The 26531-nt window shown below is 33.8% G+C and overlaps 1 protein-coding gene across 5 annotated transcripts in view; it reads right to left on the bottom strand.

Moving 5' to 3' along the window:
* Lpgat1 (lysophosphatidylglycerol acyltransferase 1) overlaps window positions 1-26531 on the bottom strand; it is a 99716-nt gene that overhangs the window by 13321 nt on the left and 59864 nt on the right. For all 5 annotated transcript variants that reach the window (XM_047520569.1, XM_047520567.1, XM_047520568.1 and 2 more), the window contains 4 exons: window positions 18343-18461; window positions 16279-16374; window positions 12274-12547; window positions 9296-9422 (listed from right to left, as the gene is read on the bottom strand). In XM_047520569.1, coding sequence (XP_047376525.1) covers window positions 9296-9422; window positions 12274-12547; window positions 16279-16374; window positions 18343-18461 — 616 coding nt within the window. The remainder of the gene's footprint in view (window positions 1-9295; window positions 9423-12273; window positions 12548-16278; window positions 16375-18342; window positions 18462-26531) is intronic.

The following is a 26531-nucleotide window of genomic DNA, read 5'->3' as shown; positions in this document are numbered from 1 at the left end:
TGAGCTATATCCCCATCCCCCACTCAAATCTCATGTATGTAAGGGACAGAGTTCAAGCAGAATAAAACCCCAGTTTTTAGCCAGCATGGTCTGCACACACAAAATTTTGTTGCTTCTTTCTCTTAAACATTGGGAAGTTTTGGAAGGTTAATTCACTTCATCCTGATACTAGAGGGCTGCCTCAAAACTAAAAAATAAAACTGAAAATCAGATTTTATTTTTAAATGAATGACATAACTATGTTTTTACTTTTAGATGGTTTAATACTATTTTGACACAGTTTTGCAGTGTAAGTACCACTTTTTAAGCTATTCACCTACTATTCTTAGGAATCCTACTCTCAGGGGAAAGGAATAAAAGAAATGCACCCAATGTAAATGACTGCAAATCTGCTCTCACTCAGACAGCTGTTGTAGCCCTGGAATCTTCCCATTAAGAGTCCATATCAGATGGGTGTGGGGTGCACAACTGTAATCCCAGCAACTGGGGAAGCTGAGGCAGGAGGATCGTGAATTCAAAGCCAGGCACAGCAACTAGCAAGGCCCGAAGCAACTTAGTGAGACCCTGTCTCTAAATAAAATATAAAAAGGGCTGGGGATGTGGCTCAGTGGTTAAGCATCCCTGGGTTCAAACACACACAAAAAGGCCATGCCAAAGTTGGTGATTACATACAGATCTTTCAGCTACAGAAATTGGAATGTAGGAATGAACTCATAACCAGTTAGGGACAAGATGATAATAAAAGTTCTACAGGGGCTGTAGGGAAAATTGAAGACTGCCTGAAAAATTCAATCTATTTTTCCTCTTGTCTTTGTGTTTCATGGAAGTGAGAAGTCTCAAATTTCTGGGTTACCTATCTACGAGCTAGGCAAGCAATTGACACAGAAGGGAGAGCAGTACTGAGAAAAGCAGAGTTTGAGTTATTGCAATGTCCATCATGGAACCTGTCCTATTTTGGATGTTCAATTATATGAGTCAATAATTTCCCTGATTGTTAAAGTCTAACTTTGTTTGAACTGGGCTTTAAGTTACTTAAGAGGATACAAATATTTAGGTTGACTCTTAAAGTTTCAAAATCTGGATTCTACTTCCCAATCTTATTTCCACAATTTTCCTTTATGCATGCTGTATTCTTGCTATGGTTTAGGTAAGTAGCCCCCACGGGCCACTGTGTTAAAGGCTAGGTCCCCATCCCATGGCACTATTGGGAAGTGGTGGAACCTTTAAGAGCTAGGGCCTAAAAGGGATCATTAGGTCATTAAGGGCATGCCCCCAGAGGAGATTAAGGTACCCCATCCCTTGCTTTTGCTCTCTTTTACCCCTTGACTCATGATAAAGTGAGTGGGATTGCTCCACCACATGCCCCTGCAATGGCCATCTAGTACTCCAGAGGCTTAAAAGCAATGGGTCTGCTCTAATGTGGATAAGAACTTCTAAAACTGTGAGCCAAAACAAACCTTTTCTCTTTGTAAATTTATTATCTCAGGTATTTATTATAGTGATAACAATCTAATACAATCACAGATCACTTACTGATTCCTACACATGTGCTAAACTATAGTTCTGTGTGTTTGTTCATATAGTTATTACTGCACAAAATGCCCACCCTTCTAACCTTCTATCTCTATCTAAATTCTACCCATCATCTCTTAAGGACTAGTACAAATAAATCACCTCTAAAGTTTTCACTGGTCTAAGAAGGCTATAAGCCCGCATTTTGCATAGAATAGGTACTCTTGTTTATAAGAGATAAAAAGTTGTTGAATCACATCAGATAATATTTGCAGTATGTATCTTACGATGGAAGATTAATTCATTTTCTACTAGTAGAAAATTGGACTTAATCAATCTAAGGATAAGTTAGCAAGAACCATAGGGCCAAAGATGATCTTGGAATAATATTTAAAATATCCTTATAAGGATAAAACTGACATTAAAAACAAGGCTGAATTCAACAGAAGCAATTCCCATGTCTACCAAATGAACTCTTTAAGCACATGGTGAGAATGCCAAAAGATCTATTACTTTAAATGGAGATAGTATGGGGGTAGGCCTGTGTTTGGACTGACAACCTATTCTACCAACAGCCCAGAATAGCTTGATAGTCCCTTGACTAAGAGACACCAGGAGGACAGACCAAATGCCTGCTCTCAACAGCAATCACTTCTATTACTCTGACTGTTTGGTTACCATGGGATTAAAATATTAAAATGAGTAATCCCCTAATATGGCAAAAGATCAAATGCATTAAATAACAGTCTTCTTGGAATCAAATAAGAGCAGTTGTTGTGGGATCAAAATAAACAAACCTATACATATCAGAAATAAACCTTTATAAACCAATAGCTATCCCAATGAGAAATCAGCTCATCATTTTTTAAGAAACAAAAATTCTTATTATCAATAAACTAGACTGTGCTCTTAAATAGGGTATTCTATCAAAATCCATAGAATCCGACTTAAGAGCACTAGATGAAATTACACTTTAAAAAAAAGATATAAAATAATGCTTAGCAGATGGCACTCTATATATTAGTTAGAACATTTGAATTTTTAAGCCACCACGATACCAAAATGTGAGCCAACAAACATGACTAAACCCTCAATTCAATTATGTCAACTACATGTAAGGAATTAAGAACTAAGGGAATTTCTGAGATAAACAATTCCTGCTTTCAAAAGGCTAATAAATCTAGCAGACAGATGAGGAAAATAAGCAATGAGGAATATGATAAGTGTTGTATAGTCTAAAAAACTGTCATGTGAATTTTTAAATGAAGAAATGTCCATGTTCACTTATCTTATGACACATGATAAATTCATAAATTACTACTTCAGTTTGGCCCAAAGGATTAAGTAGAATTAAATTGAAAACAAATTTTTAGCTAAGCAATGGATGCATATAGTTTTCAAAAGTCAAAGTGTACTATAGTAGGCAATGAAAAATAATAGCACTGTGCTTTCCCTCCTCAGATTCCACGGAACCCATTCCAACTATTTCTTTTGCTATTTACTTGCATGCAGATTTTTACAATATGTGAATATCGCTATTTCCAGATTATTCCATTAACTTTATTCACTGACTTCCTACTACAGAAAATAAGGATCTGGCTCTTACACCATTTTCTCTTTCATGTCTTTCCTTCTCCTCTCTAGGTAGTTAATATTTCCTTCTTGGTGTCAGCTCTGTCCTTTGTAACTGTATCCATGACTATACTTATTAGTTTATGTTCTATTTATTTTTTTATGTCTGTTTTTGTTATCAGACTTTGTGTATCCTATGTAGAAATCAGTGCCTGGTCCTTACTGGGAACTCAGGTTTGTTGAATTGAATTAAACTGTTATTCAGTAATCTGACAGGGTAAAATTTTGTGAGGTGCCATCTGAAAACATCCATCAATACCATGGGCAGCTAACTGACCTATCAGGGTGAGTACAACAAGAGTAACTCAGAAATTCCCAAACTGCTTGTTACCAAAAACAGATTAAAGGACAAGAACAGACACTGTCAAATTTAACACATTAGAATATCTCCCAGCATTCAATTCCCAGAAGTTTTACTTTGAGTCATTATCCCGAGGTAAACTGCTCAGGCCTAATCCTCAATATACCACAATACAATAGTTATAATTTCCTCTAAAACCATTAGAAAGGCTTTTTTTAAAAAAACCACTCAGGTATCTGAAAATAGAAACTCAGATATTAAAACTTTTACCTACTTTAAATACAGGGGATAAACTAACATTTTCAAAAACTCTGAAGGTAGCAAACCTACACTTATAATAGAAATCATTTTGAATGACCTTGAAGTCTATGTAGATAGGGAGATGGTAAACACTCGGCACCAAGGCCACTACTTTCCTTCACAGTCAGGGATAACTGAGCCCCCTTCCCTTCAGCAGGCCTTGCAACAGTTATAGCAACAGCAAACTGAGAAGCCACTTAAGGATATAATCAATGAGATGACATTGCTTAGAATTGGAATTTATTATATCTGTTTTGTATCCCTTGAGATATTGTAAGATGCTTAACAAATGCTTGTTGAGTGAATGGAAGGGAGTCATCCACTAAGCAAAACATGGTATATTTGCTTAAGAGAATCATGATTACGCTTTCCATGTGTCTATAAAAACTTTTTATTTTAAAATAGTTTGTCTCAAAGAAAAACTATAAAAATAACACAAAGAATTCACATGTATGCTTAACTGAAGATTCCCTCAATATTGATATTTCCCACATTTGCCTGCCTTTATCATTCTTTCTTTACACACACACACACACACACACACACACACACACACACACTTATTTTTTTCTGGTATATATATTTTTTCCACCAATTTTTAAGAGTAAGTTAAGTGAAAAGGTTAGACAAAAATACCTAGGAAGTTCTTCCATTTTTCAAATTCAATGACTTTAAAGAGCTAAAAGATAAACATCAGTGGTAGTTAAGTATAGTCATCATTCAATTAAAACTTAAGTACTAATGCATTTTGTATTTGAGGGCATAAAATTCCCAATACAATAAATTAAATTAGAAAATAAAAAGTATTTTAAATTCCAATGATACTTTATTAGACCTCAAAGAGACTTAAAAATGAAAAAGATATGGTGAACCCCCAAGAGGGAGGAGGTAGGGAAAGAGCTCTTCATTTCCAGTGTTTATTCCCCCTCATGCAGCAAATTATAAAGTCCTCCAAATCACTTATGGCTTAAAAAATTTAAAAAAAAGATTCATACACTAATAATATCTCAACAAATTGACTGTATCTGCTATACTCTTGGCTCTTTATATGTGAGGGCTGTCATGGCTAAGCCTCGCTCTTGGGCTTCCTGAGAGCCCAGGACCTATCCAGTCAGTTCCTGTTCTCAAGTCTTCATACTCAGACCAGGACTGATGCACTATCAACACCCTGGTTTGAAGGTTTCAAACTCTGCTCAGATTTGGAACAGGACTTAGAACACTGGCTCCCTTGGTTCTCAGGCTTTTGGACTTGGACTGGAACCACACTACTCACTTTCCTGGGCCTCCAGACTGCAGACTGCAAGACTGTGGTACTTCTCTGCATCTATAACCACAAGATCCAACCTTAGTGATAAGTCTCTTTCTCTATATATCTTATTGGTTCTGTTTCTCTGGAACTGTTTACACTTATATTACTACAAAACTATTTCAGTTATTCATTTATCTTTACTTGTTCAAATGAATTTTAAAGCTTTTATCAAATTTCCTGAAAAAACCATACTAGATTCTCACTGAAATTATATTAAATTTATAGGTTTATTTATAATTTTGAGTCATCTCCTCTAGAAACACAGTCTTTTCATGTATTCAGGTCTTTTGTGTTTTTATATTTTGGATAATACAAAGTGAAATATTTATAAATGAAATGAAATGTCTGAGACTTGCTTCTGAATAATTCAGTGGGGTCTGGGAAATAATACAGAAGAAGCAACATTGACCATAAATTGATAAGGGGAGTGATGGGTATATGGGGTTTCATTTACAGGTTTGAAATTTTCTACAAAAAAAATGTTTTAGAGGCATGACTATTTCTGAAATTATATCCCCTAAAACTTCTGACTTTTTTATTTTGCTATTTTTATGCAGTAAAGGTAAAAGCATAAGAGAAAACCAAGTAATATATTAATCATAAATAGATATGGATCTAGATAAAAAAATGTTATACTAAATGTTATACTCTAAATATTAGAATTAGTTTAACAGATAGTAATCATAAACAGACCTAGGTTTAGACATAAAATGTTACACTAAATATTACACTATTTTTAAGTACTGGTAATATCTCATAAATGTTTTCTCTTTATCTCTTTGACTACTACTCACACTATGCAGATGTAATTTGTGGGGGGTACCGGGGACTGAACCCAGGGTCACTCAACCACTGAGCCACATCCCCAGCCCTGTTTTGTATTTTATTTAGAGATATGGTTTCACTGAGTTGCTTAGCATCTTGCTGTTGCAGAGGCTGGTTTTGAACTTGCAATCCTTCTGTCTCAGCCTCCAGAGCTGTTGGGATTATGGCCTGCACCCAACATAGATGTAATTTTATAATACTCTCCAAACTAATGTAGAATATGTGTGTGCCCGGCAGTTGAACTGCTAAATCATTGAGCCTGTGCACTTTCACCTTAATGGGTATAGTCAAATAGTTCTCAAAATGTAGTCAGCAGATTACAATCTCATTACCAGTACATAAGAGATCACTTTTTCCTATGTGTATGTCAAAGTCATCATCTTTGATTTTTATCTCATTAGCTTGAAATACCAATTTCTTTTGTTAAAAAAAAAACTTGAAGCAAATATGTCAAATGGTGATAGTTTGACTTCTTTTTCTATTTGTATCCCTTTAATTTTCTTCTCTTGTCTGATTGCTCTGGTTAGTGTTTAGAGAATTATATTGAGTAGAAGTGGTAAGAGAGGACATCTTTGTTTTGTTCCTAATTTTAGACCAAATGCTTTCAGTTTTTCTCCATTCAGTGTGATATTAGCTTTGAGTTTGTCATAATGTAAGGTAATATAATGTAAGATAAGTTCTTTCTATCCCTAGCTTCTTCAACATTTTTAACATGAATGGATGCTGGATTTTATCAAAGGCCTTTTCTGTATCAATTGAGATGATCATGTGATTCTTGTCCTTAATTCTACTTAAGCGGCCAATTATGTTTTTTGATTTGCATTATGTTGAAACAATCTTGCATCCCTGGGATGAAATTCACTTGTTAATGGTGAGTTATTTTCTTGATGTGTTTTTGAATGCAGTTTGCTAATATTTTATTAAGGGTTTCTGTATCTATGTTCATCAGGGATATTGGCCTATATTTTTCTTCCCTTGATGTGTCTTTGGTTTTGGTATTGGGGTTATACTGGCTTCACTGAATGCATTTGGCACTGTTTCCTTCCCTTTGAATTTCAAGGAATAAATTGAGAAAGGCTGGTGTTAGTTCTTTAAAGGTTTGGTAGAACTCAGCAGAGAATTCTTCTGGTCCTGGGTTTTCTTTGTTTACACACACAAAATATATATATATACATATATATTCATATATGATTACTAATGTTGCATTTTAAAACTTTTATTCTAATTGAAAACATCTCAACCTTGATTAATATTTTAAAAAATAATAACCAAAAAGAGAATATGAACTAAAACCAATCTCTTCCCATCTCCAATGGTGCCCTGATTGACACCAACAACATGAAGACAGCCTAGGGTTGATAGAGCCTAATTCCTGAGAGCTAAGGACATGGCCCACATCCCTTCTCACAATCTCCTGCAAAACCTCAGTACTGTGCTGACACCAGACATCTCTGTTTTCTCTTCCCCCTTTCATTTGCTCTCCCTTTCCTACTGGAACACAGGTTGTTCCCCCTTCCTTAATTCTAGCCAGACAATGATCTCTTATAAATTTCTGGGAAGAAAAGGAAAGTATATCTCCTCACCAGTCCCAACAAGGCTTCCAGGATATGTATATACCCATAAAAAATCAGGCATACTGTGCATTTTAGTAGACAGAATATGATTCTATACTATAATTAAATCTCTACTAACCTAACACAATGAACTATTCTTTACTATTTTTACATCTGGTAATAAAGTATTTTTCTATATCAAACTAATAGTTCCTTATCTTCTATCTGTACTTTGATTTTATTATTTAGGTCAGGTTTTTTAAATTTTTTCTTTTCTAAGATCATGGATGATTTTGAGAATAAAGTTAAAGTAATGAACCTGCTCTGTAGAAAGTACAACATAAATAAAATCATAAAATTTTGCATACAGACTTGGTTAGAATTATCTGAGGTCCATCCATTAGATCCAGAGTTAAGAACCTCTGCTTCAAGTGAATTTAAGAACCTTATTCTTGTTCCTGTTAATTTTTCTAAAAAACAGACCAATTCTTAAATTTCTAAGATCCCATATGATTCTCATTTTGTTCTGATTGTCTATAAACGAAATTTCCTCTATTTAGTGATTAAAAACAGAAAAACAGGGTCAACTATAACAGAATGCTCAAATAATAGAATGTTTTCTTATTTGATTTAGTTCTTTCTGGGTATGATCTGCTAGGATATCTATATCTATCAATGGAGATACAATCTACCTGTATCCAATACACACATCCTTGTTTGGGCATTAACAATGACCTTTGTCGATAGATTATAAACTTAAAAAACTTACTGTAGGCTAGATGTATTTCATATATGAAATAAAATTATTCCTAGAGAAATTCTTCCAGGGCCTAGTACATCACCTTGTATAGAAGTAGTCAATAACTTAAATAAAACATATAACATTTGTGGAATGGAGTTAGAAAAACCATTGAGAATTATACTTAAACCTTACACATGAACTTTCTAATTGGGCAATTAAGTCACTCACTAGAATCAACTATAATTTTATAGTTATCCCATACACATCAAAAACCCAAACTATAATATTTAATTTTAAGTTGCAAAATTTAAGTTTCAAATTCTCTCAGCTTTATATTTACATTTATGGAATGCTGATGGTTTACACATTTTAAAAAATGCTACCTATTATCAATGGGTATGTAATTCAAGCAATTTTCCTGTTATCATGAGGGGCCCTTTATGGCCACTGTGATCTTTCTTGGGACCCATTCCTCACATTTGTAAGTTAGTTGTCATGGGTTGAAGTCCCTGACAAGGAGAGTAAAGCTAAATGAACTATAAAGTGATCAACTCTATTCAGTCCTTATAAGTGCCATGCTTTGATAAAAATACCTTTACACATTTACGTGAAGCTTTCCCCAAAAAACTACATTAAAAAAAATCTCAAGACATAGAATATTCAACATTTTTGCTGTTGTTTATGCAAATGGTATAGGCATACCAAAATACTTAAAATGTATACCATATTAAATTATTAGTTTAATCATTCAAAATATCTTATTTGGATTAATGATTTCAAAACAAATTCCATTTCTATTAATACATACCTACCTAACTCAAGTGATTACATATTTTTCTTTGATGTTTGCCCTTTCAGTTACTTTTATTCAAGGAAGTCAGGTAATTGAGTAATCAAAGTGCCTTTGGAACATCATTTGTAGAGATTTGTATTACTCAGTGAAAATAACTACTTGAAGTGATATTTTTCATATTCAAAAGTCAGTATTGGAATGCTTTTTATTCCCTGTAAACACAAACTATGCCAACTATTTCCACTGTATGGTTAAAAATATTAAACATTTATACTGTTCTGAGGTCATTCTTTTGGATATATACTGAATACTAATATAGAGTTCTTACCTGTAATGGACATGTGTGACTGTTGGTTTCCTGTATCCAAGGATCCAAGTTTGAATATCTATAGGTTCAGCTTTGGGATAAGCTATGGTTGTATCTATTATCCATTGAAGGCCTTTTGATTTGCTCTCTGAGAACAAATTAAAAAATTACTTAAGGTTGGATTGCTTTTCATATTATCTCAGTAAATAACACAGTATTGATTACTTGATAAGTGTAAAGTTTATGAATATACCCTTTGCTTTAAGAAGACAGGATAAACTTTGGTGCTACTATTCTATAATACCATTAGGAAAAAATTAAGGATTTCTTATTGTGCTATAAAATGGATGAATTTCAAAACAAATAACTGAGCACTATTATTTACTGCACACACATGATTCAAATATTCAGTATAATTATGCACTCTTAAAGTCTTATTTATATTTTATCAATTCTATAAAAGAATTGGTCTATGAAAAGGTCAGAAGTTAAAGTATGACATCACAAAAATGAAAAATAGACTTCAAAACAAAACTATTCACTAAATATAATTATAATGCAAATAGCGAGATTTGCAATACTTGGGAGATATTAATAAACCTAAGAATATGGCATTAAAATTAAGAATACTTAAGACATACAATTTTTAGACATACATTATTGTCAATTGTTGCTCCCCCAATTTTAGCAAAAGTTACAGGCAAATAAAGCAATAAATTCTCCTGGTCTTTTGGAAGAGATAGTAGATAACTACTGTTGAAGAGTAGGGATGGGGAAGCTCTATTTAATTTGGTCCTCTTTATACTGTTTTTATTCCCAGCATGGAGTACAAAACTGAGCAAGAATGGAGAGGGAAATCCTCAGAGAATGTTAGATTTTAAAGTGTAAAGGTCTGTTCTATGTTTGAAGTATCTAAGAATCCCTAAAAAAAAAAGAAGAAAAATATCCTCATTTTCAAGCCTAAGTCCAAATATATGCATTAGAAATCAGTGATGTGTGTGTGCATGCATACATATCCCTTAAATTCTTTAAAGAATTTAGAACAACATTCTGAAGGTGGGGAAATTTGTAAAAAAATTTTTTGTAAAAAATAATAGATACCAGAGTTCAGTCTAATATGTTAATCGTTTAATAAACACATATGCTAATCCTTTTAAAATTAATTTTGATATGTGTGCATGGATCATGTATTAAAACACACAGAGGCATGGTTTGTATTTACAGTGGATAAAATACTAGCAAATATAAAACTAAGAAAAATAAAATGCAAAATATAAATAAATGCAAAACAGAGAAGAAAATAGTAAAATACAGGTAAAACTAGTTTTTTGGTCTACTAATCTTTCCTAAATGGCTAGAAAAAAAAAATTTAACTAAGGTAGGATAAATAATAAATTACTTTGGTTTTAAACAGAAACTTTACCTCTCCAAAAGGAAAACCATCTTTCTTTGCTTCTAGGTATGACAATTGGCCCTTCCTTCAAGATCTCGACTACCACAGGGTTCTGACCAGGTTCACTATTTAAACAGCAATATTACTTGTTTCAATTAATCCTGTTTGGAAGACCTTGGCCTTCCAGTTTGGGCTTGGCTGACACTGCCACTATGTCTTTCCAGCAGTGAAGCTATTCTGAACTATCCTTTCCTATTAAAAGACTCTTTCAATTTGTCTTTTTAATAGATGATGAAAGATTAAGAAAGCAGACTGCCAAGCAGCTGCTTGGGGGAGAAAAAAAAAAAAAAGAAAGGAAAATTCAGTGCAATCTCATGGGCATTATTTCTACATCTGCTCACATTTCTGAGAGTCACTCATTTCAGTTTTCATTTTATTTAAAGAATAGTAAAAGAATAGCAAATCACTACTAAGGAAACAGACCTAGTAAATTTCTCTCAGCTTTTAAATTTATAATTTGTCACCAAATTTTCACAGTAGTAGTAGCTTAGATTAACTTGCTCAAGATAGTTGTCATGTTGTTGGTACAAATACCTTCTGTAAAACTTCACAATCTGCCAAGTTACCTCCAAAATGATTGTATCTTTTCAACTTGGCCATAAAAGTAATACATACTCATTATTTAAAAATTGGAAAATACAGGAAAGGATTAAGGAATGGGGAAAATAATCCATAAGTTTACACCCTAGAAAAACAATCACTGCCAACATTTGGTATCTTTCTTTTCACATATTTCCTACTGATAATTGATAATAGACGTGAGCTCATGCTCAAGTTTCAGAGTTGTATGTTTCCCACCATCCTACTAACAGTATACCATGAGCATGTGGACAAGTCAGTATATAATGGCTGTGCTGTAGTCTCCAATGTATGGATATATGATGATTATCTTCTATTTCCAATTTTTTTGCTATTTTAAACAATTCTGTGATAAATTTCTTCGCCTGTACTTCAGATTATTTCCTTTTGGTAAGTGTTATTTGCAGTGGAATAACTGAGTCATTTATTAATACTTTAAGGGTCTTAATAAATGCTGCCCAACTATGTTAAATTTATCTTCTATTAAAAGCAAACAAAATTTTCTATATTTGACATATGAAAAATTATATATAGTTATCACTTTTATATGTATGTGCTATGATTAGTTTTTTCAAACAAGTCATTTATATAACTATATCTTTTAACCTACCTATTCCAATCTAGGAATAAAGATAAGTAGGGCAAGGGAAAAACACCTTAACTTTACATATATTTCAGTATTACTTGAACAAAAATGGTAAACATATACTGTTTTTATAAATAGAAACATCAAAAAAATTATAGTTTCATCTTCTACCCCAGTATTAGTTTTATTTGACAAAAATTACAAAAAAAAAAAAAAAAAAAACCCTATATCTTCTGGAACTCCAGAAAACCCTTTAATTTGAACAGGAAATGCTAAAATCCATCCTGCCAGGGCTAGGGATATCAGTGCTTGCCTCCCATGCATAAGGACCTGGGTACAATCACCAGCACCATTTAAAAAAAAAAAAAAAAAAAATCATACCTAATTCTTTAGCATCGCCTCCTGCTGGACTTCCATTTTCCTGTCGTGCTACAAGTACACTCAAAATAATTTTTGTTGCACCAAATCTTGGCAAAGTGACATGTGTAAGAAATGGCAAGTTATTTTTCTTGGCATATGCCTGACTTGTTTCTCGCCTCTTTCTGAGGAAGCCCCCTTCGGGAAACAAAACAATCCATTTTCGATCTCTGCTCCTATAATTATTTTCTAGGTGCTTCTTGAGAAGCAGCAGCTGTTGGTCACGATGAGATTTTCCCTAGAAGATATACACAAATAGTAAGGACAGTTATATCTGAAATTTAAATGCTACAAGATTAAATTAAAACAATCATGCTAAATTCAAATCCAATCATAGAAGAGAAGAGTCATTTCCCCTGCCCCACTTATTTCCCTTTTTCCCTTTTTGGTAAAAAGGGAAAAATTTATTAGCACTTAACAAACAAACCTTTTTTTCTGCCGGAAAAGCAATTTATTCTGATTGCTGGAAAAGTTCAGTCATCGACCTATTCAGTGATTACACACTAAATGCCTACTATCTGCCAAGTGTTGTCAGAGATTCTAGAGACAGGATTAAACAGCGAGATTGTACTCTAGTTTGGGAAGGTGGTAAATTTGGAGTGTAAACTCAATCAGAATTAGTGATATGTGTGTTTTGGCAGTTTTTTGTCACTGTGATCAAAATTTTCAATAAGCACAACTCAGAGGAGGGAAAGTTTATTTGGAGCTCATGGTTTCAAAGGTCTCGGTCCATAGATAGCCAAGTCCATTGCTCTGGGCTCAAGGTGAGGCAGCACATCATGGCTGAAGGCAAAATGAAGGAAAGCAGTTCACCTTCCAGTGGCTAGGAAGCAGAGAGAGATGGAAGGGAAGATGAATCCTTCCAGGGCACACCCCCAGTGACCCACCTCTTCTAGATATACCCCATCCACCTACAGTTACCACCCAGTTCATTCAAGCTAGGATGGACTGATCAGGTTACAGCTCTTACAATACAATCTTTCACCCCTGAACATTCACACATAAACACAGGAGCTTTGGGGGACACCTCATATCCAAACCATAAAAATGTATGAGGAAGTAAAGAGTAAGAGGCTAGAAAGGATCAAGAAGGTCAGGGAAAGCTGCTTTGGAGAGCATCATTTAAGCAAAGAGCTGATGATGGGAGGGAATAAGCCACATGAAGACAAGAGGAAGTGTATCCCAAGGAATAAGAACAAAAAGGACAAAGGTCCAGAGATGGGAACAAGCTCAGGATGTTCAAAGAACAGTACCAAAGTTGGTATGACTGAAAAAATGAATAAGGTAATCGGTGTTAGGAGATGAAATTGCAGAGGGAGGTGGAGACCAAGTAAAAAGGGTCTTGTGCATGGCTAAGTAGTTTTAGATGTGAAATAACTGGGTTTTAAATAAGGCAGTGGTATAATCCTATTTAAATTTGAAAAAACATCTATTGGGTCCTTTGATAAAAAGACTAACAAGAAAAAAGTTAGACTACTGCAAAGGTTCATGCAAGAGAGTTTCATAAGATTCAAATACGGGGTATTCATGAGAAGTGGGTACATACAGAAAAAAAAAATTGAAAGCAAAGTTACAAGGATTTTCTGACATACTGTATTGTAGTTGTGAGGGAAACAAAGGAAAGTGGATGACTTGAAGACTGAAAACAGGAATCCAGAAAAATTTACAGGAAGGCCCAAAACCCACAACTAAATGTCACAAAAGTTCTTCCTTTCAGAGTGATCAATTTGCTAATAATTTCCAGGCAACATAATTACAGAAGTACCTTAAAATAATTAGTACATTTTCAGGCCAGGTGCCATGGTGCACACCTGTAATCCCAGCAACTAGGGAGGCTGAGAGGCAGGAGGACCCCAAGTTTGAGGCCAGTCTCAGCAACTCCATCTTAAAATAAAAAATAAAAAGGGAATGGGGATGTAGCTCAGTGGTAAAGCACCACTGGGGTCAATCACCAGGACAAATAATAATAATAATAAGAAGAAGAAGAAGAAGAAGAATTACATTCAGTCTTTAAATTAAACATATCCCAAATGTAAAACAAGGAAGAAATTTTCTTAATCTACTGAACTGGATTGATTATGATTAAAATAGCTTAAGTTCCCAAGAATACTTGTAAAATATTTTTACTATTCTTGGGAAACTTTGTTAAAAATCATTTAGTAGCAAAGTCCCAAAGATTTTTTAAAAACTAAAACTTTTTCTATTCCACCCCTCCTCCAATGTTATGGATTTTCATTACTAATCTATCGGGAGAAAATGCTGCTCTTTAGAAATGAATTTGGAAATCTCCACATACTTTGAAATATAGTCTTACATACACAAAACCTGACATTGCAATAACCATAAAAATATTTTGGAGTACATAATTTTTCATTTTTAATTCCCTCAAAGTACACTGATAATTTAGCACTTTCTTGATGTTTAAGGATCATGATCAATAAGATCAACTGTTAGACTACACTGTAAGCCAACAATTTCCTCAGACCTCATGCTGCTAAAAGGCTTCGCTACTTTTTCCACTAGACTCCCTAGACTGCTAAGCCTTCTGTCAGTTCTACTATTTCTCTGAGATATTAGTCTAGGTTCTTTGTTCTAGTCACTGTTTACTCTGTCTTGACCTCCTGGCAATCCCCAAATGTCACCTCTTTCTGAGGTTACAGTCCACACTTCCAGCTGTCTCTGCTCAAAAGAACCAAGGTAGGGGCTGGGGAGATAGCGCAGTCGGTAGAGTGCTTGCCTTGTAAGCACAAGGCTCTGGGTTCGATCCCCAGCACCCAAAAAAAAAAAAAAAAAAAAAAAAGAACCAAGGTAAGAACTAGGTAATTGGACAGCATGTGAAAAAAAAAAGATTCTGTTCATAAAACTGTATGGAGTAAAATGGATGTGTTTCATGGCATTTGTTTTCACAGAGCTTAAAAGTTTTCTACTCATTTCCAGTTTATTTGTTCTTCTGCATTTGTTCTTCTTAGAAGAGGTTTCATTTGATTCCACAGTTATTCAGTAAGTACTTATGTGCAGAACACTGCACAATCCAGATTAAAATTGCTCAGTATATAAACAACGAGTAAGTGTTGCAGTAGCACACATAAAAACTCTTACATATCATCTTTTGATTTTCTAGTTTTGAGAAAATAAGGTTTGTAATACTAGTACAGGGAAATATAATGTAATGTTGACCTGATAGGAGGGTATGATTCTTTCTCCTGCACTAAACTATTCCTCATGCTTAGGATCTTCCTCAATTCATGTTTGTCCATCAAATCCATAACAATTCTTTCAAATTTATGCAAGTATCATTTTATCCTAAAGTTTTTCTGAGTTCACAGGAAAAATCTGACATGCTCATTTCTCCTAAAACAAATTCCCCAAATATTTCTGATGATACTGATGACGATTATGATGATGTAATAATCTCTCTGCTGGTAACTAAGATATCTTCTGTATCATTTAACAGGCTCTTATAGATCAAAATAATAGTGATAAGATAATGATAGTGGTAATATGATAAAAATTATACGGGAAGCAAGTACTGTTCTGATGCTTTACCTATATTATTTAATTTAATCCCCACAACAACTATCTGGGGGGTTACTACCTATTATTTTATTTGAAAAATAAAGAAACTTTGAGCTGGTTAAGAAATTTGCCCAATTCACATAGCTAAGAAGTTGAAGAGCAGGGAATATGATGAGTGCATGATAAATGTTTATTAAACTGAATTGTATCCTCTACACTGGAGGGTAGTAGAGATTAAAGTAGTTGCATTATAAGTATCTTATTACTCATGCATACTCAAATTCAGATTAAAGTAAATGTTTAGGGAAGAAAAACCCAGAGGAAGGGCTCTGAAACACTAGAACTGACTCTACCTATTACAACTGGCTTTGTTATATACCTTTTCATAATGAAGAATTAGTCTGACCAGACTATTCAGACTGTTGTTGTGGGGAAAAAATGCTCATCACTTACCTGCCTTATAAAGAAGTCTCCATGAATTAGAGAAACAATTCCAAAGTTTGTGTACTTAAAAATATGATCCATCAACCATATTAATTGAGCAACAGCCTAAAATATTTAAAAGCAAGAGATAATTAAATGTTGGATAGAAGTAACCTGACTGTAATCTAGCCAAGTCTTCAAATTTTAAACATAGTTATCCAAGCACTAAGCATTCTTAATAAACCTATATATTTGAAATCTAATGCTTTTTCTACAAACATGACACAGGTACTAATAGTCCACCTGAAAAACTACAGATCTTGATTCCAAATGTTGGAATCTTAAATCATAGGTAGGTAAGTAGAATATGAGTATACATACATATACATAAATATATATATCACTGTATAACAAATGAAACCAAATTAATTTTTTAGATTTGGACTTAATGATTTAAAATTTGTTCTACCCTAAACAAGGTCTCTGACAATTTTTAGATCTTATAAAATTATATTAAATCAATACAATAAAATGGTTAAAGTTAACAAATGAAGGCCATGCATTTAATTAATAAGCACTACAGGTTTATAAAATGTGAGTGTAACTTAATGGTTAGAATATAAAAAGTTAATGTTTAAAATAAGAGGACATTTTTAAAAAATTTATACATTCTATTGTTATAAAGAATATTCGTTAGTTTACACAAGGTCATACCTTTTGCCAACATAAAACTATTTATAATGCCTAAATCATCTGTGATGACTTAATCACAAAAGTATTATCCAGTGCTGATATGATTTAACTCCCATACTGAGAGAAGAAGCCTTCATTTCAAGTAAATTTAAAAATTAAGAGTATAAACAGGATCTAATTAATGAACTGGTTAATTGTTCTTTCCTACTTAGGAAATAGCTTTCCTTATTATAAACTTTAAATAAAGCTGAAAGTTACAACCTCAGAGTAGAATGCAATGAGCTTCACTTTGGTCTTTCATGGGAATAATAAATGTAAACACTAAGAACCAAATTATGTAAACTCACATATAATGAAAAAACTGAACACTGACACTCACGTGTTGCTTTTAGAAAAACTTATTAATAAAATCCCATAAACAACATAATTTAACAGCTCTGCCTTATTTTTTCAGTGAAAGAACTACTCCATCAACTTTACTGTATTAAATTACTTTAAATTTTTTAATTTAAGAAAAAAAAAAGATATGTGCCCAGTGAAGAACTGAGTCACTATGTCAATTAATAGAGTAAAATAAACACCATCATCTCATTATTCATTATTATTTAGTTTTGCAATGATAACTTGTTTAAATAAATCCAGATTTGAACTAAATGCAATTTGTTGAAAAGTGACTCAAGCAAAAAACAAGAAGCAACTAGATTCAACCTATAAAAACATTTTAACTATACACAGTGTGTATGGAGTGTCTACAATTTAAATGGGCTTAAAATACCAACATTAGTATTTACTTCTTCAGTCAGTTTGAATTATTTCCCCTAAAATAAACTAGGACAGAATTAGACACACAGATCTCACATTCATTATACAGCTTGCCTATCTTACTGTATTTGTTATTTGTTTCAGGTGACCCTTCTAACTAAAGTAATGTAAAACATAGCCTTAGTAGCACTGAATAAAGCAAGCCTCCTATTTACCTTTCAATCTACTTTGTAAATGAAATCCAAAGTAATAATGACCCTCTTTTCTTCTGGCTAAAGGTCCCCAAGAACACCTACCTAATTCACTGGCTAATTTTACTCTCCTTTCTTCTTTTCGTATTTGCAGTTCTCAAACTGGCAATACACCATTCTACCTCAAGACAGTCCTTAATTTGAATTATATCAGCTTTGCTTTCACCTAATTGTGTGTTTATGTGGGGGGAGCAGGGGTTAGGTTCCCAAATTCTCCTCCTAGAGTAGTTTAGGATTACTATTTTTTTCTTTTTTATATGTTTTAAATTTTCAAGAAAAGTATACATGTTAAGTTTAGGTCTGTTTCAAACCACAGTGAGATACCTGAATTGATTCTTTCTTGCATTCCCCTTCTATTTGTCCACCTATTGCATTCAGGATGGCTTACCCGTCCTTTGTCCTGCAGGCACATCATCAGTGTGCACACATCTCCTGTCGCCTGATGGTTCACCAACATCACAGCTTCATCTTCTGAAATTGCTTTAATATCTTCCCCCCATTCCATCACTGTAAGAATATAAGTTTCAAAGTATTGTTTTAAAGATTTTTACATGACTAGACATTTTCTATCACAAAAAATGGTATATATTGTTGATGTCACCTAGCTAAAATATCTGAAAGTTTAGAACCACGTTCATTTCCTATAAAAATAAGGAAGTTAATATAACATTTTCTACATTTCCAAACTATCCATTAAAATATAAAATGGTCAAACCTTTGATCTAGAAGTTCTACTTCCTAGAATTTATTCTATAGAATCCAATAGGATTGTTCAAATAGGCAAAGATGCAGGTATTAAGAATGTTTATTACAACTTAAATGTTTATCAACAGGGGAAAAGACAAGAAAATTATGATAAAATGGAGGAGAATAATTCTATAAAAGAATGAAGGGTATTTCTATATGCTAATCTCCACAAAATCAATTATCGACTATGATATTATGATATTACATTTTGGTTCCTGGTTCATAACTTCCTCCCCAAGCCAGGCCATAGAAACTATCTTTCCTACGATGGGTCACAGAAACTCTAATCTTCCCTACCTTTCTCTGACTACCTTGTCTGACAATAGATGATAAGACTCTCATTTGAGAAGGGATCCTAACCCATACCAGGAAGGAAGAAATGCTGAACAGACAGTCCTTGCTGGTTTCCCCACCTGTCTATCAGCATTAGATAAGCAAAGTCGTCTCCATAAAAATCCACAAGGACGGAGTTCACAGAGCAGCACACGTGGAGGTTCCTAGAGGGTGGCATTCCCAAGAAGGAATGGAAATTCTGTGCTTCTTTCCTCATATCTTGCCCTATGCATTTCTTCATCTGTGTCCTTCGTTCTAGCCTTTATAATAAGCTAGTACACATTTCTCTGAATTCTGTGGGCTACTTTAGCAAATTAATCAAACACAAGGAGGAGGTGATAGGAACCGTGATTTATAGCTGGTCAATTAGTAAAACAACCTGGAACTTGTGACTGGCATTTAAAGATGGAGGAGGTGAGCAGTCTTGGGGAATGAGTCCTTAACCAGTTGAATCTGATGCTATCTGCAGGTAGATAGTATTTGAACTACTTGGATTAGAGGATGCCCAGCTGGTATCTGCTGCAGAACTGCTTGCCTGATGAATGGGGGAAAAACTTCACACTACTGTCAAAAGTGATCAGTGTTGTGAGAGTGTAGTAGGAGGAAATGAACTGGAGTTGTTTTATTTTTATGTGGTGCTGGGGACTGAACCCAGGGCTTCAAGCAGGGTAGGAAAGTGCTCTACCACTGAGTTACACCCTCAGCCCTTGAGCATGAGTTTTGTTTTTCACATATTTTGGACCAAATAAACAAGGCAAATTGCAAGAGTAGATACTGCACATTCTTTTTAAAGAAGGAATAATATTTATGTGTTAATTCAATTAATTGAAAAAAGTCTGGGAATGAATCATCATTAGGAGGTGGTTTCTCAGACCCTGCAAATCCCATTATATGTATAAAAAATTTGAACAAAGCAAAGCTATGTATTTTCACTTTAAAATAAAAAAACCAATAAATAAGTTAAATTTGCTTAAAATCTTCAGATGAATAGTCATGGCACTAAAACCTATACATATATTCTAAGGAAGAGAGTGCTTTCTATGGAGTTATGCCTTACTTTATAGCAAATTTACCTCATAGGAAAAATGAAATGGAGCTTCGGTTTTCAAACATCATGATCTTGCAAAGAAGCTTCTAGGGTTCCTCAAATGCCTGACATGAATCACCAGAAGCTGATTATACATTAGCATTCACTTTCACCTAATCCTCATCTCTCTCACTGCTACAAGGAGAGAAGTTGAGTCTCCTATGTGGAACATTTCTGGATGAAATAGGGATGGGGGCCTGGAGACACCTTCCCCACATTCCCACCTCCTTCCCCACTCACCCCTGTCACCCCAATATGTTAGAGCTCCCTATAATACAGTAGAGCTCTACATAACTGTTCATTTGAGAAAGGGTTCTGCTAAATTTTTAATTTCTACTGAAATCCATTTAATCTGTTTCATATTAAAGATCTTAAAATTCTGTCCTAAGGAAATTTTCAGCATGGCTGAACATATATTAAGTTGTGATACCTACCTGCAAAGTAAGGTATTGCAATCATTCTATTAACTGTTATTACTCATATTCAAATAGCTTATAGGCTCTATGAAAAAATGTTTTTATTTTAAGATTTTTAAGTGAATATGGCATGGAAATGATGTTAATGGATGGTGCCAAATGCTCCTTCGGAATAAAGGTAGAAACAACGTGGGAGAGACCAGGTTCTTGTAAACTGTAACAGCACCAATTCTTTTTCAGGGCACTTCCTTTCCCAAGTTCCCAATTTGGTTCAGCCGACAAGCTAACTTCACTGAAACATATTTAAACAGCTGATGCATTGCCATGGAAAACAGAAATTGGTACACTTTCGTTTCTGTAATGTCAACTTGGCACTACATTTTCAAAATTAAGGATGAATAAACCTTTTTACCCAGCAATTCCACTTCTAGAAATTCATTCTACAGATATACTAATTTATATGCAAAATGACACATATGCAAAGCTATTTACTGCAGCATTGTTTGCAAGAGCAAAGATGAAAGTAACTAAAAAGGGAAACCAACTTAAATTCACAGAAACAGAAAGTAGAACAATGGTTGCCAGGGCTGGAGGAGGGGAAACTATTGTTTAATAAGTACAGTGATTCCTCCTTATCTGCAGTAGACTGGTTCCAAGTGCCCTTAAGGACACCAAAATCTGTGCTCAAATCCCTTATAAAAAGTGACACAGTATTTGCATATAACCTACCCACATCCTTCTATGCATTTTAAATTATCTCTAGATTATTTATAATACTTGATACAATGTAAATGCTATGTAAACAGTTTGTTAAACTACACTGTTTAGGGAATAATGACCACAAAAAAGTCTTAAAATAAATAAAATAAAAAAATTTTTTTAAAAAGTCTACATGTTCAGTATACATGCAATTGTTTTTCAAACATTTTTGACCCAGAGTTGGTTGAATCCACAGATGTGGAACCCACAGATACAGAGGAACAATTGTACAATTTCAGTTTTGAAGACAATAATGTGAATACAAATAAAGAATTGTACACTTAAAAATGGTTAAGGTTTGTGTTGTATGCCTTTTACCATAATTAGAAATTTTTTAAAGGCAGACTAGCTAAAGAAATTATATATGCAATGAACTACTATGCAAACATAGAATTTATGTACTAATATGGAATAATATACTATAAGTAATAAAAACAAAATGTAGAATCATGTGGAGGACACCACAAGCTGTGTTTTTAAAAAGGGGGGAGAACATATTTACTAAATGAAAACTCCCCATTTCATGGTTTAATTGACAACCCTTCAACAGAGAGGCAGATACACACAAACACATGCACACATACACACACACACACACACACACACAGTATTCCACTAATTATTCATTCTATAAGTCATCATCAGGTATTGTGGCTATAAAATAAGAACATTTCAAGTATTATTCTAAAATGAATAGCAATTTTCTTAAAAGAAAAAAGAAAAAGCTAGCTTGGTTCTATAAATAATGGGCCAAGTGGCAACATGGAAAGTTTTCTGGTTCCACATCTATATAAATAAATGTATCATATTTAAATAGACATTTCATAATCAAACATTCCTTTAAATGCAATCTCTGCTATGTGAATGGAAAAGAGAACACACCTAGCTAGACCCATGAGTGGAAAAACATGCAGGTGATATAATTGCCAAAAAAAAGAGAGAGAGAAGTGAGAAATTTGGACACAGCTACACACACAGGGAGAAAGCAATGTGAAGACAGGCAGAGGTTGAAGTGGTACAACTACAAGTCAAGTGACACTGAGGACAGTGGACAATCACCAGAAACTAGGAATAGGCAAGGACGGATTCTTTCCTGGATCCTTCAGGGAGAACATGCCCTGCTGACACCTTAATTTCAGACTTCCAGCCTCCACAACTGTGAAGAACAAATTTTCTCTTCTTGTATGCTGCCAAGTGTTTATAATAGCAGTCTTAAGAAATTAATATAATACCCCTAACTTTTCCCAATCTCTATCACCCCTTTCCATCTTATCTCCCCCCAAATTATAGACTTTTTTCCTTATCAAGTATAGAAAAAGAACTGCATTATACTTTTTTTTGGGGGGGGGTACCAGGAATTGAACCCAAGGGTACTTAACCACTGAGCTACATCCTCATCCCTTTTTATTTGTTTTTTTATTTTGAGAAAGGATTTCACCAAGTTGCTTAGGCCTCACTAAGTTTCTGAGTCTAGCTTTGAACTTGCAATTTTTCTGCCTCAGCCTCCAGAGCCGCTGGGATTACAGGTGTGCACCACCATGCATGGCCACTTTTAACATTTAGAATATTTTAATAGATTTCTTACATTATGTATATAAACAGTCCTCAGTGTTCATTTTTAAATACTTTCAAAGAATAATAAGTAAGAGTTGATTCAACATGTTTTATCTCTCAACCAGAACTTAACCAAGCCTTACTTTCAGACTAAATGTCAATTTAACAAGACTTGGCCAGGCGTGGTCATGCACACTTGTAATCCAGCAGCTCGGGAGGCTGAGGCAGGAGGATCTCAAGTTCAAAGCCAGCCTCAGCAAAAACAAGATGCTAAGCAACTCAGTGAGACCCTGTCTCTAAATAAAGTAAAAATAGGGCTGGGAATGTGGCTAACTGGTTGAGTGACCCTGAGTTTAATCTGAAGCACCCACCCCTCCAAAAAAATTTACCAAAACTCACACACCATGCAAAATCAAAGAAGTGAAGGTGGCTGGATCAACATTTTATTAAGAAATTATCCTAACACATAAGTCATGTTGAATTTTATAAAATTTTATTTGACAACAAATTTAATTTCCAATATATAGTATTCTTTTAGAACATAACATACTTCAAGGTTCAACTGTTGGAAAGTAAATAACAAAATCAAGATAAAAAAATGTTCAAAGAAAAAAACATCTATTTTATATTGAAGTAGCTCTGATTCTCAGGTACATTCTGGTATCCTAGGACAGTAAATATAATATAGAGCTAATATCTTTTTTTTTTTTTTTTTTTGTTGGGTGCTGGGGATCGAACCCAGGGCCTTGTGCTTACAAGGCAAGCACTCTACCGACTGAGCTATCTCCCCAGCCCCTAAAGCTAATATCTTAAGCAAGGAACAGGATTATTCACATATTAAAGAACAGAAGCTATGAACACCTGCCAGTTCTTAAATTGCACTTGCTTAGAAGAACAAAAATATTCTACCACACTGTTCTATGAAATAAATTCTCAAAAAAAAAAAAAAAAAAATGGGTCAGGTCAATTGTTTCCAAAGGGAATAAAGGGCAACTAAGTAAAAAGTAAAAGAAAGTCTTAATTGTACTGAATTTTTTATTAAAGAACAAAGCTAAAGATTATCACCTACTACTACATATACACATATACACTCAGACACTCTAATATATGTATCAATACATGTCTCCCAAAAATTATAGATTAAAATTGCTTGAAATGTGAAATTATATCTCAGAAAGAAGACAAACATAAAAACCCATCAAAAACTCCTTGAAAACAGTGATGCCAAGGTCATTATATTGACCCACAAAACAAAATTAATGTGGAGAAGGTGGCTTAATATATAACCATAATAACTTTCCTTTCTAAAGCTCAAAAAGAATTGCCCACCAACTGATGGCACAAAATATTCTGCCATACTGTGCCTTAGTTTTTCTCATTTATGAAACATTATTAATATCATTAGTACCACTCAAACATGCTATAAAAATGAGATAAAATTGATGGTGTCATAGAAAACATGAATAATTGGAATTACAAGACAGTGAAGTCCCTTTTGGAAGCACTATTAACCAAATGAGCCATATGCCTTCTGTGTCATGTAAGGTCAGACATTCTAATATGAATAGTAAAGATGTTAAGAGCCAAAATGTCCCAAGAATGAATTTCACACAGCTCAAGTACCACAGTTTTCAGCAACCCAGATTAGAGGCAGACTGGACTGTATTTATCCAAGGTCAAGGGTTACCAGAACAAATAGAAGTGGAGGGAGGGAGAAAGGGAGAGACAGACACAGAGAAAGTATGTTAACTAAGGGTGGTTGTAAGAAAATAGCGTAGGATACTGATTAATATAGGGCAGACTGGTGAGGAAACAAAATCAAGCAAGAAGGTGATTAAGATAGGGGAGGAAGTGAGGGCAATCATAATAGAGATGCTTGATGCCACCCTGATTTCCACAATATTTTATTCAAACTTCCAGAAGGAAAGTTCAGACATTTTGATAAGCCCTGCTGGTGAATCTGATGTATACTGTGATTAAAGCATTGATTAAGTTTTATTTTGTTCCTTCAACAAGTACACTGAATACACTAGGAAATCATGGTAAGTGTTCCCTTTTTTTTAGTACTTAAAATTTAAGCAGCTATAATTTGGGGGTCAAGTGTTAAGGTGTAGCTTTTGGAGGAGATGCTTAACTATAATAAAAATAGCTGCATATATTATTAAATAGATACATAAGTAAATAATTCTAATCTTAAGTGCACATTTCTGGAATGCTTACTATATGCCAAGCATTAGTAATTTGTAATCATTATTTTCTTATTTAATCTTCACAAAATCCCAAATGTACAACAGCATTATCTCCAATTTATAAATGAGGAAAATGAGACACAAAAGATTCTGTTTTCAAAGTTATGCTCAGGAAGTAGGGGAAATAGGATTCAAACCACTATATCACACTGTCACTGCTGACATGCAGTGGGTCAAAGAACCTTCAGGATAGGAACTTGGATAAACTTCCCAGGCAGCATCTAAAGTTGTACATGATTATGCCAGAGAGTGGGATGGGCAGGCCAACTCCCAGAGTACTCAACAATGTTGGCAGGTGGCAGTAAAAGGAGGGGAAAAGAGGGATACTGCCAAGAAAGTAAGTGTTTTCTGAATGATAGTTAAATAATAACCAAGTCTAAAGAGGCAATGGGTATCTTAGAAAAATCAATATGTCATTGGGTCCAGATGCAGGCATCTTAAATTTAACTTGCTTAATGTAGAACTGGTTTATATATTTATAATAAAGAAAAATTCCATCTATTTATATAACTCAAATTATAATAAAATTCAAATACAAACTAGAAAAATCTACTTTTAAAATATTATCTAAAAGAGGAGAGCTATTTTTCTGAAAAAGTATAGCATCCTGAATATTAAAATAATATATGTTCACGATAGTAAGTCAGAATAATATGAAGAAGAAAATTACCCAAAATAGCACTAACCAGGGATAAGAAAACACTAATAATTTTTTTTTTTTTTTTCCGATGCTGGGGATTGAACCCAGGGCCTTGTGCTTGCAAGGCAAGCACTCTACCAACTGAGCTATCTTCCCAGCCCATAAAATTTTGTAATATATATTTCAGTGATTTTTCTGTATACAAAGTAATTTTTAAACAAAAGGAATGAATCTTAACATGTTTTATGCATTTGATATTTTAAAAATAGGCTGTCATTAACTATTCTTCCACAACATGATTTTTAATGGCTATATAATAATGCATTGCATGTAAGTCCTACAGATTAGTTAATTCTCTAATACTGAGTACAGACTATTGATCACAGTGAAGTGTTAGACAAATAAGTATAAAAAGCAAAAAACTATGAGGTTTCTGCTCTAAAAAGTTCTGTGATTTTCTTAAAATAGAGATTAAAAATGTCCTTTCCTACAAATGGTAAGATACCAAAAGAAATAAATCAAAAGTCAAAGGTTTATTTTGGGAGGTAATAGAACCATTTTATATCTTGATTGTGGTGATTATATAATCATGTTTATCTATTAAAACTCAAAGATTATACACAAGAGTGCATCTCATGTTATAAACCTGGTTGAAACACACAAATTTAGGAAAATCAAGGATTTTTTTAAACATGTTTTCTGAGCCAGTGAATAAATTCATAAACTTAAATTTTTTAGACATAAAGCCTAGATTGATAAAATACCAAAGAACACAAAGAATTAAAAGCAAAG

The sequence above is a fragment of the Sciurus carolinensis genome, chromosome 12 (assembly GCF_902686445.1).
Source record: "Sciurus carolinensis chromosome 12, mSciCar1.2, whole genome shotgun sequence".
Lineage (NCBI taxonomy): Eukaryota > Metazoa > Chordata > Mammalia > Rodentia > Sciuridae > Sciurus > Sciurus carolinensis.
Note: the sequence above shows the minus strand (reverse complement) of the source record. Positions and strands in the feature narration are given on the sequence as shown.